Source organism: Electrona antarctica (genome assembly GCF_951216825.1).
Source record: "Electrona antarctica genome assembly, chromosome: 9".
In the NCBI taxonomy this organism is placed as follows: Eukaryota; Metazoa; Chordata; class Actinopteri; order Myctophiformes; family Myctophidae; genus Electrona; species Electrona antarctica.
Window position 1 is genome coordinate 26012837 of NC_136790.1, and position 14024 is coordinate 26026860.

At 43.5% G+C, this 14024-nt stretch overlaps 1 protein-coding gene across 7 annotated transcripts in view; it reads right to left on the reverse strand.

The window, feature by feature from the left end:
- The window catches only part of nfasca (neurofascin homolog (chicken) a), a 129881-nt gene that overhangs the window by 28333 nt on the left and 87524 nt on the right, over window positions 1–14024 (reverse strand). For 5 of the 7 annotated variants that reach the window (XM_079509416.1, XM_079509418.1, XM_079509422.1 and 2 more), the window contains 11 exons: window positions 13720–13770; window positions 10117–10228; window positions 9801–9985; window positions 9011–9142; window positions 8612–8755; window positions 7623–7734; window positions 6806–6972; window positions 5387–5534; window positions 2261–2385; window positions 839–883; window positions 197–298 (listed from right to left, as the gene is read on the reverse strand). In XM_079509416.1, the coding sequence (XP_079365542.1) occupies window positions 197–298; window positions 839–883; window positions 2261–2385; window positions 5387–5534; window positions 6806–6972; window positions 7623–7734; window positions 8612–8755; window positions 9011–9142; window positions 9801–9985; window positions 10117–10228; window positions 13720–13770 (1323 nt within the window). The remainder of the gene's footprint in view (window positions 1–196; window positions 299–838; window positions 884–2260; window positions 2386–5386; window positions 5535–6805; window positions 6973–7622; window positions 7735–8611; window positions 8756–9010; window positions 9143–9800; window positions 9986–10116; window positions 10229–13719; window positions 13771–14024) is intronic. The other 2 variants (XM_079509417.1, XM_079509420.1) reach the window with 2 other exon arrangements.

A 14024-nucleotide genomic window follows, 5' to 3' on the forward strand; every position in this document is an offset into this window, starting at 1 on the left:
TTCAAAGATTTGTGACACATTTTCGGGGTTAATGTCTGAAAGTCATCTGAGCACTCATGTCCTGCTATGTAGGTAGAGCATTTCTCATTCACATAATAAACTATAGACTAGTGTGCATGCGTGCGTGCGCACATAATATGTGCGCACGCACATATTATGTAAGTGAGTGTGCGTATGTGTGTGTGTGTGTACTAACGTGTGATGGGGCTGTTATGGTCATTTCCAGGTATCCAGGTGAGGCGGACGCTGCGTGCTGCTGGGTCTGACAGGTCCAGGTCCAATGGAGGGTCTGGACGATCTGGACAGAAGGAATGACAGATTAGAGATGGAGCATGATGTATACACACGCACGCACGCACACACACACACACACGCACGCACGCACACGCACGTACGCGCACACGCACACGCACACGCACACACACACACACACACACACACACACACACACACATACATACACATACATATACATATACACACAAAGTATCCCCCATCCACCCATATCAACACCTCCAAATCCCTCTCTTTCCTCCATAACGCAGTCTCTCTCTCTCTCTCTCTCTCTCTCTCTCTCTCTCTCTCTCAAAGACACAGACACTTAATGCAGAGAGATAAATAAATAACTCATCCTTTGGCACATCAAAAAAAGGGAAACGAAAACTTAATTTCATTATAACAGCATTTTAGAAAGCATTATAACTACTAGGTAGGCACAAGATAAGAACATATAGAAAAATATAAACACAACGAAAGAGCACAATGAGCAGAATATAAAGAGAAGCAAATTATGACATTAAGAGAGAGAGAGAGCCTTTGACCAGGCCTTGTGTGTTACCTGTAGGCAAGGCACTAGACACTGAGGGGTTGAGGGAAGCTTCCTCTGTGAGGCAGGATCAAGGAGAATGAGGAGGGTAAAGGTTAAACTTCAAAGGTTAGTCTACAAGCAGATCAGCATTAGGGGAGCAGAGACTCACGGCCCAGACCCACCAGACGCGTAAACGCACGGGAGTTATCAGAGTGCAGTTTTCTCTGCATTTCTTCAGCAAAAATTACATTACAACTGATTGTTTTTTATCAGTTGTCTGAAATGCCTGTATCAACACAACATAATTGCAGAACATTGCTAATTTGCTCTTTAAAATGTTTTACACAGTGCAATAACGTTGTTTCATGTTTCATTCTTGAATCTGAGCCAGAAGCTGATTGAAGTAACCAAACATTGATTTGATGACTGATGACTTTGTAGAAGGCATACATTTTTGGTTGGCAGGCCATTATGGATTCATAGAATATTTAGGCTATTAAATCAGATTAATTTAAGAATGAAAGAAATTGGCTCATGTATCACAGCTGACAAGGCACACATCAGATTCAGAATGAGTTTGGGGTTTTAGTGTGTAGCTTGTAATATAAATGGCTGTAGTTACATTATGGTCCTGGTCCATTTCAAGGCCTTTTAATCTGTGATATTCCTAGATGGCCAACTCAAATGTGTTTTTTGTTCAAGAAAGATATCTGTATACAGCAGGTACAGTACACTATAATAAAGAAAATGCATTATGCGGAGGCCCAGAAAATTCAGCTCAGAACAGAAGAATTTAATCCATGCGCGCAAGCCGTGCACCCGCCAGCCAGGCCCCTGCCAGCCATGAGCGTGGCCGGTGAGAAGCGATGCATCCATTTAACACGTCTGGTGGCTTTGGGACATTAAACATGATTATGTGTGCAGTACGTCTATTAATGCTACTCAGCTCCACTACAGTGCTTAGGGTGGCATTACTGCGCAGCATTATGTTAGTACACTGGCATGCAAATAAAATGATACTCTTCATCTATGCTGCTGACTTAGGCTCAGCTACGCAATGTGAGTCAATAGCATTTGAGTAAGCTGCTGTGAGAGTAAAACATGCATCATTTCCATTTCAAGGCTGAATCATCATTCCAGAATGAATGCTAATGAGGTATTAGCAGCTTTATTATGCATATGCAGTGATACATAAAAAGCATTAAAAGTATGATCATTACGATAGACTGTGATACGATGAGCTTGATGTTAAAATATTTGCTTTGATGTCGGAGCAATACATGCTGGTGCTGGAGGATATTAGATCTGAGTGTAGTTAGTCATTTTACTGTGCAATGTGTGTGTGTGTGTGTGTGTGTGCGTGCATGCGTGCGTGCGTGCGTGCGTGCGTGCGTGCGTGCGTGCGTGCGTGCGTGTGTAAAGGATGCTTTGTAACTTTGTACACAAGTGTACCTAACACAGAGAGGCGTGCTGAGGCAGAGTCTTGGTCGATCTCAGACGTGACAGTGCATGTGTAAGTGCCCTCATCACCCTCATTGACATTAGGGATGGACAGCGACTCCTCCTCCTTCTTTAGCCTGAGAAACACAAGAGGACATACAGTACAGTACACTAGGCTGTCATGTGACCAAACATGGAATACTGCTGCTACACTGTACAGCATCATCATCATCATCATCATCATCATCATCATCATCATCATCATCATCATCATCATCATCATTTGAGGGCTGCCGTAGCTTAGTGGGAAAAGACCAGAGAGGGCGTCTGGTAATCAAAAGATCACCAGTTTGCCTCCCGGACCCGGGCTATTACATTATATCAAAGTGCCCCCCCACCCTGAGCGCTGATCATAACCAACTGAGCAGCCATCGGCTGGGTGAAGCTGTGTTTCCCCCGTGGGACTAACGGCATTGAGGTTTAATAGAAAGAAGGCTGCAGGAGAGAAATGTGCATGTATGCTGGAGACTACAGGCTGTGATTAGGAAACGCAGAGACATTCAGTCGCGTTGTCGGACTAAATCTAACCCTAACTCTAACCCTAATCCTAACCTCAGTCTTAACCGGCCACGTAAGTCCTCTAACTTCATATCATTCTTAACCGGCAACGTAAGTCCCCTAACTTCATATAATTCTTAACCGGCCACGTAAGTCCCCTAACCTCATATCAGTCTTAACCGGCCACGTAAGTCCCCTAACCTCATATCATTCTTAACCGACCACGTAAGTCCCCTAACCTCATATCAGCCTTAACCGACCACATAAGTCCCCTAACCTCATATCAGTCTTAACCGGCCACGTAAGTCCCCTAACCTCATATCATTCTTAACCGGCCACGTAAGTCCCCTAACCTCATATCATTCTTAACCGGCCACGTAAGTCCCCTAACCTCATATCAGTCTTAACCGGCCACGTAAGTCCCCTAACCTCATATCAGTCTTAACCGGCCACGTAAGTCCCCTAACCTCATATCTTTCTTAACCGGCCACGTAAGTCCCCTAACTTCATATAATTCTTAACCGGCCACGTAAGTCCCCTAACCTCATATCAGTCTTAACCGGCCACGTAAGTCCCCTAACCTCATATCAGTCTTAACCGGCCACGTAAGTCCCCTAACCTCATATCAGTCTTAACCGGCCACGTAAGTCCCCTAACCTCATATCTGTCTTAACCGGCCACGTAAGTCCTCGAACTTCATATAATTCCTAACCGGCCACGTACAGTAAGTCCCCTAACTTCATATAATTCTTAACCGGCCACGTAAGTCCCCTAACCTCATATCAGTCTTAACCGGCCACGTAAGTCCCCTAACCTCAAATCAGTCTTAACCGGCCACGTAAGTCCCCTAACCTCATATCAGTCTTAACCGGCCACGTAAGTCCCCTAACCTCATATCATTCTTAATCGGCCACGTACAGTAAGTCCCCTAACTTCATATAATTCTTAACCGGCCACGTAAGTCCCCTAACCTCATATCAGTCTTAACCGGCCACGTAAGTCCCCTAAACTCATATCAGTCTTAACCGGCCACGTAAATCCCCTAACCTCATATCAGTCTTAACCGGCCACGTAAGTCCCCTAACCTCATATCAGTCTTAACCGGCCACGTAAGTCCCCTAAACTCATATCAGTCTTAACCGGCCACATAAGTCCTCGAACTTCATATAACTCCTAATTGGCCACGTACAGTAAGTCCCCTAACTTCATATAATTCTTAACCGGCCACGTAAGTCCCCTAACCTCATATCAGTCTTAACCGGCCACGTAAGTCCCCTAACCTCATATCAGTCTTAACCGGCCACGTAAGTCCCCTAACCTCATATCATTCTTAACCGGCCACGTAAGTCCCCTAACCTCATATCATTCTTAACTGGCCGCATAAGTCCCCTAACTTCATATAATTCTTAACCGGCCACGTAAGTCCCCTAACCTCATATCATTCTTAACGTAAGTCAGTTTCACGTCCGTGTTTCCTAATCGTAGCCAGTAGGATCCCAGTATACATGCAGTAGGTCAATAAGATTTGTCTTGATAAGTAACCTACTACAGTGATTATGGGTTGATAACATTGGAAGCGGGAGGACATTTCACATATCTGGAGGACATTTCACATATCTGGCGAATGTAAACGATTTAGTACATAGTTTAGTTATCGTTGTGACATAAATATGTCCTATACCTTTAGACAGTCACATAACTATAAAAAGTAGGAAGTTGGTCAGGAGTGGCTTATTGTCCTTATCAGCTGGTAACACGCGGGGGTCTGTGTTGTTGTTGTTACATAACTATAAGCTGTCAGGTAAATCTGGTTGTATGTGATTCATGACACAAGATATGAACAGCTGTTTTAGGACAAAACTGATGATCAGCCTTGACTAAAACTGGACTGGATTTGGGATTACAATGATTTGGGATAAGGTAGTAGTACTATTACCTTGAATATTATTGTAAATTTGGCTTTCTTTAAAGTGTTCAAGAGTGGTAGTGAGTGACCTCTATTTTGCACATGGTAATTGCATTGGCCACATAATTGCAATGTCCACGGTTTGATTGAGACTGGAGACATATTCCATGTTCTTTCCCCATCTCACTACCCTCAGTTTTTTGTCTCTCTACAATCCTACACAATTCTCTAAAAGGATAGGTATATATAGTAAGTAGGTGCTAGACCTACTTTCAATGCGCTAGACTCCTGGGACATGGATAGCTGAGGAGGTATAGAGTGCAAGATCTACTCTCAGCTCCAACTTCTTACCATGTCTTAGTCACCCAAGCCATGTTACTCATATATGCTGAGTTAGCGGTGCCCGAGATCGAACCCATGACCAAGAACAATTTAACGCACATCCTCCTATTTCGATGCTGAGCCAAACTGCAAGAGAGTGAGCCTATTTCACCCACACAATAACCCGGCCAATGCTGGAAACCAGAACCTGAACACGCTGATTGAAGCGTTTTTGCAATAATAAATGGTGGGCAAGCTGATAATGTGCTTCGTGCTGCCTTCTCTGCTTGAACTGTACAGTATATAATATATAGATTGATTTCAAGGCTACTCCAGGGAGGACAGCTCCTTACCTCCATCCCAGTGACAGAGGTTTGTCGTCCTTCATCCATACCACTTCAACTGGCAGGCTGGGGTCTGACTGGACCTTACAGTCAAAACGAGCGAGGGAGCCCCTGTTAGCTGACTGGTGCTGAGGGAGTCGCACGATTCGAGTAGGCTCTGGGGAACAGCAGGGAAAAGACACAGACACACATGTAGATGCACACAAAGACGCAAACACAGAGGTCACACACATGAAGATAAACAGACAAAAACAGGGCAGGGAAGACATACATGTGCATGTATTCAGAAATACAAAACACAACACAGAGGCACACACATATCCGGGTAAATTAGAAACATAGGACATTGCAGCCATACAGCTCAGGAATCTGGGGCCTTAGTATCAGATGTCTCTTCCCAGGCTATATTACAATGGCACAGACACTTGAATCTATGAGACATGAGAGCTACAGTCAATAGAACAGGCATGACGCCTGTTCTATTGACTGTAGCTCTCATGTCCACTTGCAAGAATGAAACGTGTGGGTAGTGAAATGGACAGCTACACTTGACAAATGGACCATTATTTTTGATACTATGAATACATGAATTGCTAGGGATGAAAACATAAGGCACTTGTAGGAACTTTAAAACAAAGGCACAGGAGATTTGTTGTGGTTGTGGTTGCGTTCTGACACAACTAGAAAGGGTCATGGCATTAGAACTCGTACAAGAATAAGATCAAAGGATTCCGGTCACACTTGCAGTACCGCGGACAACTTTCACTTTTGAAACATTTAGAACTGATGCATTTTGGCACATGGCTTTGTAAGGGTTAAAATAACGTAAACAAGATTTTAATTTTGTAAATAAAAGTTACAGGTACCTCCAGTATTGCGAGTGTGGCTTTTTTGATCTTTTTCTTACGTTGCTTACAGGCTATTTGGCACAAAGAGAGTCAAGCAATTTTCATTAAGCATGAACACTGAATGTGATTGGTTTATCTTGGAGGGCAAAAGTTCATTCATACATATTTCATGAGCTGTCAGAGACATGCACATACAAAATTTAGATCCCTGTAATACCATAACACATACAGTACACTGATGTTCCATGCGTGTGTTGTAATAACACACTGATAATTTTTGCCTGTGATGTCACAGCACTATCCTGTGTCACTGATAGAAAGTAATGTACTGTAGTGTCATATTAAATGACACATTTTGCATAAAATGTCATATCCTCACCCCTTTAAGGTCTCTAAGTAAAGTAAAGAATAGTTTCTATAAAGGATTCCCATTATTTACACAAAGTGCATTTTCTTCTTTGCTTTGTGATATCTGGGCATTAATTATTGTCATAGTGTCCATCTCACTGCTTCACGTGCAGTGCTTTTGCTATAAAACTTAGCATTTGTCTTTCATGTCAGTATTGGTGTGATGTCTGACCTTTGACTTCCAGGCGGACCTGGTTTTCAGTCTTGCCCAGAAGGTTGCTCGCTACACAGGTGTAGGTCCCCTCGTCCTCTGCCCTGGCCCTCATGATCTCCAGGGTCCCGTTGATGTGAGCCCTGTAATGGCCCCCATCCAGCCCGCTGCCCTGCCCATTCTTAAACCTAAACACATACAGATGGAACAACACATTAACTATAGCCTCGTCAAGAAAGCCTGAATAAACAACTACGGCAGAAAGTGCCTATAAGGTGGTGCTTCCGTTGTATGCGCTGTACTTCCCATGGAAGCTGTATTTTGTAACCAATCACAACGCGGTTTGCATACAGATCTGCCAACCTAACTTCCTTTGGCAGTACTTCCTGTACTTCCGTAGACACTTCCAGTAGCCGTTCTTTCCCAGCGTACATGTGACTTGAATGACTTGAAACCTCTATCTTTTATGTTCTGAGGCTAATGAAATAAAGTTTATAATTCAATTTGTGAAATTATTTTCTCCTCCTCCTCCTCCTCCTCCAGTTAGCATTAAACGTATACACTTTATTAGAATTGTTCCAGAATGTTTAGTTAGTTCAAATGCAATTCCAACATCTGCAGCAGAATATTATTGACTCACACAGCAGGCATTGTTTGCTATATAAAGACAAATGGTATTCCATAATATATTCCATCCACAAATGCGAACAAAAAAGTGGTCCCTCCTAAGCGAACTTTCAGTAGTATGGTGAAAGGCCAATACAGATTTTAAAACATTTCAGATTTTAATACCATTCCAAAACAAGCAGTGTGTGAAACAGTGTGAACCAGTACTAACCAGCGTAGCAACGGTATGGGAGAGCCAAAGAACGGGCAGTCGAGGAAGGTGTGGTTGGTCTTGATGACTTTGATCAGCTGGTTCTTAGGGCCCATGATCCTAGGAGACATGTCTGCACGGAGACACAATCATTCATTAATTATCAAAGGCCCAATTAGTGGTACAAACATAAACAAAAAATGAATAAAAATAGAAGTGGATATATTATGTCATTCTCTAGTTCACTATACTGTCCTACAAAGTGCAAACTACATTTTTTTGGACGTATTTGTGTATTCCAAAGGTCAAATTAGAGTGTGATTTTGGGAGAATTATTTAACCTTTATTTCAAGGGACATGTAATACTAAACCTGTTGTTGCGTCTATATTCTGAAATTTAATTTTAAAAAGAAAAGGGGAGGTTTCATGTCCCTTTAACTGTCGGGAATGTATTTGAGGGTGGGCCCTCAATTTCAGTGATGCCGAGATTGCATTAAGTTAAAAATATAATATAATAAAAACAATAAAATAAACAAAAAATCTGGCTAAAAGGTGATATACAGTATTGAGGCAGGGAGGTTTGTGGTCATGGTTTAAAATTGACCACAGTTTAGTAGAGATTTTTAGCGTGTGTTGGATCACTCCAAGGAGTCGGGGCACTCAAATAAGTCTGACTTTCCATTCAGACTGTACTTGGAGGTATGGTAAATGATAAATGGTGCATTTATATAGCACCTTTATCCAAGGCTTGTGCATTACATTCACCCATTCACACACATTCATACACCGATTGCAGCGGAAGCCATGCAAGGTACCAACCAGCACATCGGGAGAAATTTGGGGTTCAGTGTCTTGCCCAAGGACACTTCGACATGTAGACAGGAGGAGCAAGGATTCGAACCGCCGACCCATGGATCATTGGACGAACTGCTCTACCTCTTGAGCCACAGTCGCCCCTCAGTCGCCCCTATGACTCAAATCAACCCTAGTCATCAGCCAATGTCTCTCACCCAGGATGTTGACGAAGGCATTGGCCAGCAGATAGCCATGGTGATTAGAGGCATTGCACTGGTAGACAGCACTGCCTCCGATCTGCACCGAGCGGAAGATGATGGTGTCTCCGAGCACCTGGCGGCTGGGGTTAGGGAGAGAGGCTGATGGTAGGCAAACAGAGAGAGATAGAAGAAAGATGGGAGTAGAGCGAGTGGAGGAGGAGGAACAGCAGGACGAGGAGGATGAGGGGGATTGGGATTGGTGAAGAAAGGGTTGTGGTAAGAAGAGGAGAGATAAAGAATAACGTAAGAGAGAACAAGCATTTTGAGAGAGAATGAGTAAAAGCAGTCATATACGACATATTTCAAGAGAACACTTATTTGGATGGATGGTAGTAAATCAGTGGTTAGACATACCCTCAAAGGGCTCTCCATTAACGAGCCATTGGATGTGTGGTTTGGGATTTCCGTTGGCTCGACAAACCAGACGGCCGTTCTCGTCAGGGGCTAGCACCAGATTGGCCGGCATGTCCAGCCAATAGGGAGCAGCTGTGCGACACAAAAGTAGGTTAGATATGACATATACACAGACACACACATTCATAAACAGAAATAATGTAAAAACAAAACAAAATAAAAAAACAGTAAAAGAAGAACAAGTGTATACATTTGTACGATCTCAAAGTTAAAGGCCAGTCCAGATCTATGCAACTCCTTGCAACTACTTGAAACTATGTGCAACTGTCTACTTGCAACCATTATCCCCAAATGACACCAGTCTGCAAAAGGGCAGTCCACACCGCTGCAACGGTCTCTAAAACAGTAAAGAAGTTGCATTGGTGTGGAGTGTGGACGAACACAGTAAAAACCTCAGGTATCAATGGGTTGACATGAAGTGAACCCATTGATACCTGAAGTCGATTCTAAAAACACCTTCTAAAACCTAACCTGAGCTTTCTGAAAACCTTAAAAGTCTTATTCAAAAATTATAAAGTTTACTAATGAGACACAGAGGTATAGCATCCGGATTCAAAGGTAAAACAACGTATAGGTTCATTAGGTTGCACCAGGTCTAAATGGGTTAAAACAAAAAAGAATAAAGAACATCACCACTGAAAATGTTCATCGGGCCAAACTAAATCTGTCCAAAATTAACAACATGAATAGCGGAATTAGCAATGTTGCATAGTTAAAACTCCCACCTCACCTTTGACCTCCACCGAGATGGAATGTTGTATGCTGCCGATACGATTGTTGGCCATGCACATATACTCCCCTGCATCCTCCTCTGACACACTGACAACCTTTAGGGTCTTGTTGTGGTTCTCAAACTTCACTTTCTGTGTTGGCAGGTCTCCCCCTTTCTTAAACCACTTAATGCTTGGAGTCGGACTGCAGGATAAAGGGAAGAGGGAGTGTCAGTGAGTGTGTGGCTGCTTGCATAATGCATTTTGTGCGAGCATATACAGTAGTATAGCGTATACTGTATCTATATGTGTCTGTGTGTGTGCATGTTTGCTTACAGTCCAGCAGCTATACACTCCAGCAGCAGCTGCTCTCCCCGAAGCACCATCTTAGAGCTATCAGTCCCCGATGGAGAGAGGATGGTTGGCGTGGACTCTGCTACTTTACGACCTGCAACAGAGGACAAGAATAGAGTTATATTACACAAACATGCGCGCACAAGCACACACACACACACACACACACACACACACACACACACACACACACACGCATCTATTCTCGTCAATTCAATTTCTTAATCCTAAATCATTACAATCCATCTTCAGAGCATGACTCACTTCCTTGTAGGAAGGAAACAATTGCTTTGTAATCAGCACCACACAAATCTAATGCTAGTACCACCATGCCCTCTGAGATATCTTTGCCAAGCCCCCTCCCCTCTAAGGCTTTGGCTCACTTTCCAGACTGCTCTGAGGCCAATTTGTCCCTCGACATTCCCAGCATAAAAATAAATAACATTGATTTTCATGGAAGGCTGCATGAGCTGCCAACACGAAGATTGCACAGATTACAATTTAGAAAAGGCATATTAAAAAGCAACTGTTTAATATTTTCTGCTCTGTTCTTGCCAAGAGCTTAAAACAGAGCATATTTAAGGTCACACGGTTTAGAGAATTCTTTATTCTCTAACCACATGTTAAACATCCCCACAGGGTTTGACTTTGGCATTTAGCTTATGCTGTATCATAAATGCTTCCCCTGCCAATAATTGGAGCATTTCCAGAATGTTCTCATGCCTTTGGAGTTGGGCTTTAGGCTGTTTATGTGTTGTTTTTTTTCTGTTTTTTTTTATCAGCCACACACAATGTAGAGTGACTGTATGAGACAATAAGACACTATAAATAAACAAGCAGTGAATGTTCCACTTGTGGATGTGGCCTGCAGTGTACAAACAAGCAGAAATGGTATTAGACTTAGCACGCAACAACATCGGCTGATGAAGTATAACTTTAAGTCTTTGTCGGACTCGTACGACAATGTTGCATGTCGGAAATAACTGGCAGCAACGCTATTGTTTGACAAAGCATAAATTAGGCTCCACAAATAAAGGCATAGTTTTGCCAACATCACCGTTGTTTTATTAATTACTAGGAACTTACCTTTAAACAGAATCAGTAAAAAGTAATACATTTTCTACGATAGAAAAAAACACTTTTAATAGAGGCTGCATAAAGTGTTCTGAAAGATACTGCTCCCCAAATAGTACACACATTCATTTATCTGACTATATGCATATAAACACACATTCATTAAGCTCCCCATAATGAACATAACACACACAAAAGAGCCCTGGATGTTGATACTGCTATGCTAGCATGATCCCAACCCAATGTGAATATATTGACACGCTGCAAGAGAAATTATGTTAGCGGCTTTGCGGTCTGTAGCACTGCGCTACGTATATTATGCTGATGAGAAGTGTGGTGGGTTAAATTAGCGTTAGTCTCCATTGTGATGCAGATCTGTGTGGGATTAAAGCATCTGTTAGCCGGTTAGCATCTCCAGTGGCCAGCAAACAGATGAGGGTGAGAGAGGAAGGACCTATTGTTACTGACACTGGGAGAGGAGGAGATAAAAGAAGAGAAGAAGAGGGTGTCAAGGATTAGTAGCGACAGAGCATATGTATCCCCCTCACCCTCGCCCTGACACACACACACACACACACACACACACACACACACACACACACACACACACACACACACACACACACACACACACACACACACACACACACACACACACACACACACACACACACACACACACACACACACACACACACACACACACACACAATGCGTCACTAAGGCGACACAGTGGCCTGGAAATGCGTGGCCTTGGTGATGTTGGCTGCACTTCCCAGGAAGTGCTGCAGTCTCTCAGGACGAAACCCTCCCCCCTCTTCTGTGTATTTATGTTGTGTATTTACTTATGTGTGAGAGGGAGAGAGAGAGAGAGACTGTGTGTGTGTGCGTGCGTGCGTGCGTGCGTGCGTGCGTGCGTGCGTGCGTGCGTGTTTGAGGGTTTGTGAGGGTACATGAGAGCATCACATCTAATAATATCCAACGAATCTATCTAAGTGTCTGCATGGCATACTGTAAGTGGGACATTGCAAATGCAATCTGCATACAGACATAACTATTAATGAACACTCCATGCATACAAATTGAATATTCATAATCTAATCCTGGGATTGTGCCCACTCACAGCTGTAGCCTCTAGTGGTGACTCCCATTGGTGGGGTGGGGATGAGCCCGTTCCCATTCTGTCCCTCTGAGAATTGTCTCCCAGGGGTTAAAAAACTAAATGTATTCCACTGGGCTGCAGTTCCTTAGGTCAAGGCAATACAACATATGCTGTCCCTTTCCCCTCTAGCAATGTGCCCACGAGGTTGGCCTTATGAATATATGAATATCCCAATGTCCAATATAATTTGCTTACCATTCCTAACTGCATTTTACTGTGTGTGTGTGTGTGTGTGTGTGTGTGTGTGTGTGTGTGTGTGTGTGTGTGTGTGTGTGTGTGTGTGTGTGTGTGTGTGTGTGTGTGTGACTGTGCGACTGTGCGTGTGTGCATGCGTGCGTGCAACCTCTTTGAGGTCTGTTTGACACATGACATTTAACTCTTTGTGACACTTTGTGAACAGTCAACACTCCCTGGGGGCCATCGGTCCTAAATTGTCAGGTTCACCTTTGGCTCCGTTCTGTCATAGATTTAGCTAAGTTAAGTAACAGCTTGGGGGCAGAGGAGCCATCACACCTGCTGAGTCCTCGGAGACTCATGAATCATCCATTTTAATTTCAAGGCATGAGCCCCTCCAAAGTATGAGCCCACAGTCCCCATTTGATTTAAAAAAGAATCTGCGTACCAGTCTCTACTGTAAAACCCCCAGTTTTAATTTAACTATAGCGTTACAGACCCATATGGGTCCATTTGGACCCCTGGTGTTCCCCGGACCCGGCATTGAGAAACAGCGGTTTAACCCACTGGTTTTCAACCCTTCTCATATCAAGGCCCATTATTTATTCAGCCTTTGAGCCACGCACGGACCACCATTTGATGGTTAGCCTCTCAGACCCAAAACGTACAAATATTTTGTTGTCGTTGGCTAACATTTTGTCCACAATTCCATACTGTATTGATGTTGGTACCATTAGGAGATAACAGGAGAACGTTGATCAATATACTTCTATAATCTCTCTAAATGTGTAGACTTTCATTTTACACTCTCAAGAGTTAAAGATCTATAAGGGTCCATTTAGTTACCAACTCTCCATCATTTAGCTGGGGACCACCTGGAACCACCTCAAGGACCACTGGTGGTCCCCGGACCACTGGTTGAAAACCACTGGTTTAACCCAATCACACAATAGTGGTTATGCGTCCCATCAGGAACCAAGATGAGCGTGAGTTGTGCGGCTAAGGGTTAGATTTCTAAAACATAAATATCAGTCAGTTGGTTGACTAAATAAGTACCCCACGACGTGAGATAGTTGGAGCCGACAGGTTAGCATTAGCAAGCTAGTAGCTGTTAGGATGGAGACAGCAGAGACACAGGAGGTGGAGCTGTCTCCAGACTGGAGGAAATGACTCACCGCTGTAGGGATCAGAGGAGTTGTAAGACAAGGTGTCATTATAGGGCTCGTCTGAAAATACAGGTACAGGTGCACACAATTGATCATCAGCACCACACGCATACACATGCAGTGCACCCATACACGCACGCACACTCTCGTGTGCACGGACACGCACGCACACGCACGCACGCACACACGCACGCACGCACGCACGCATGCACGCACACACACACACACACACACACACAATCCTGAATAACGAAATCTTCAGGGATATTGATGACGATACAATGTTGCACTCTGCTGGAAAGAAATATTGTCAT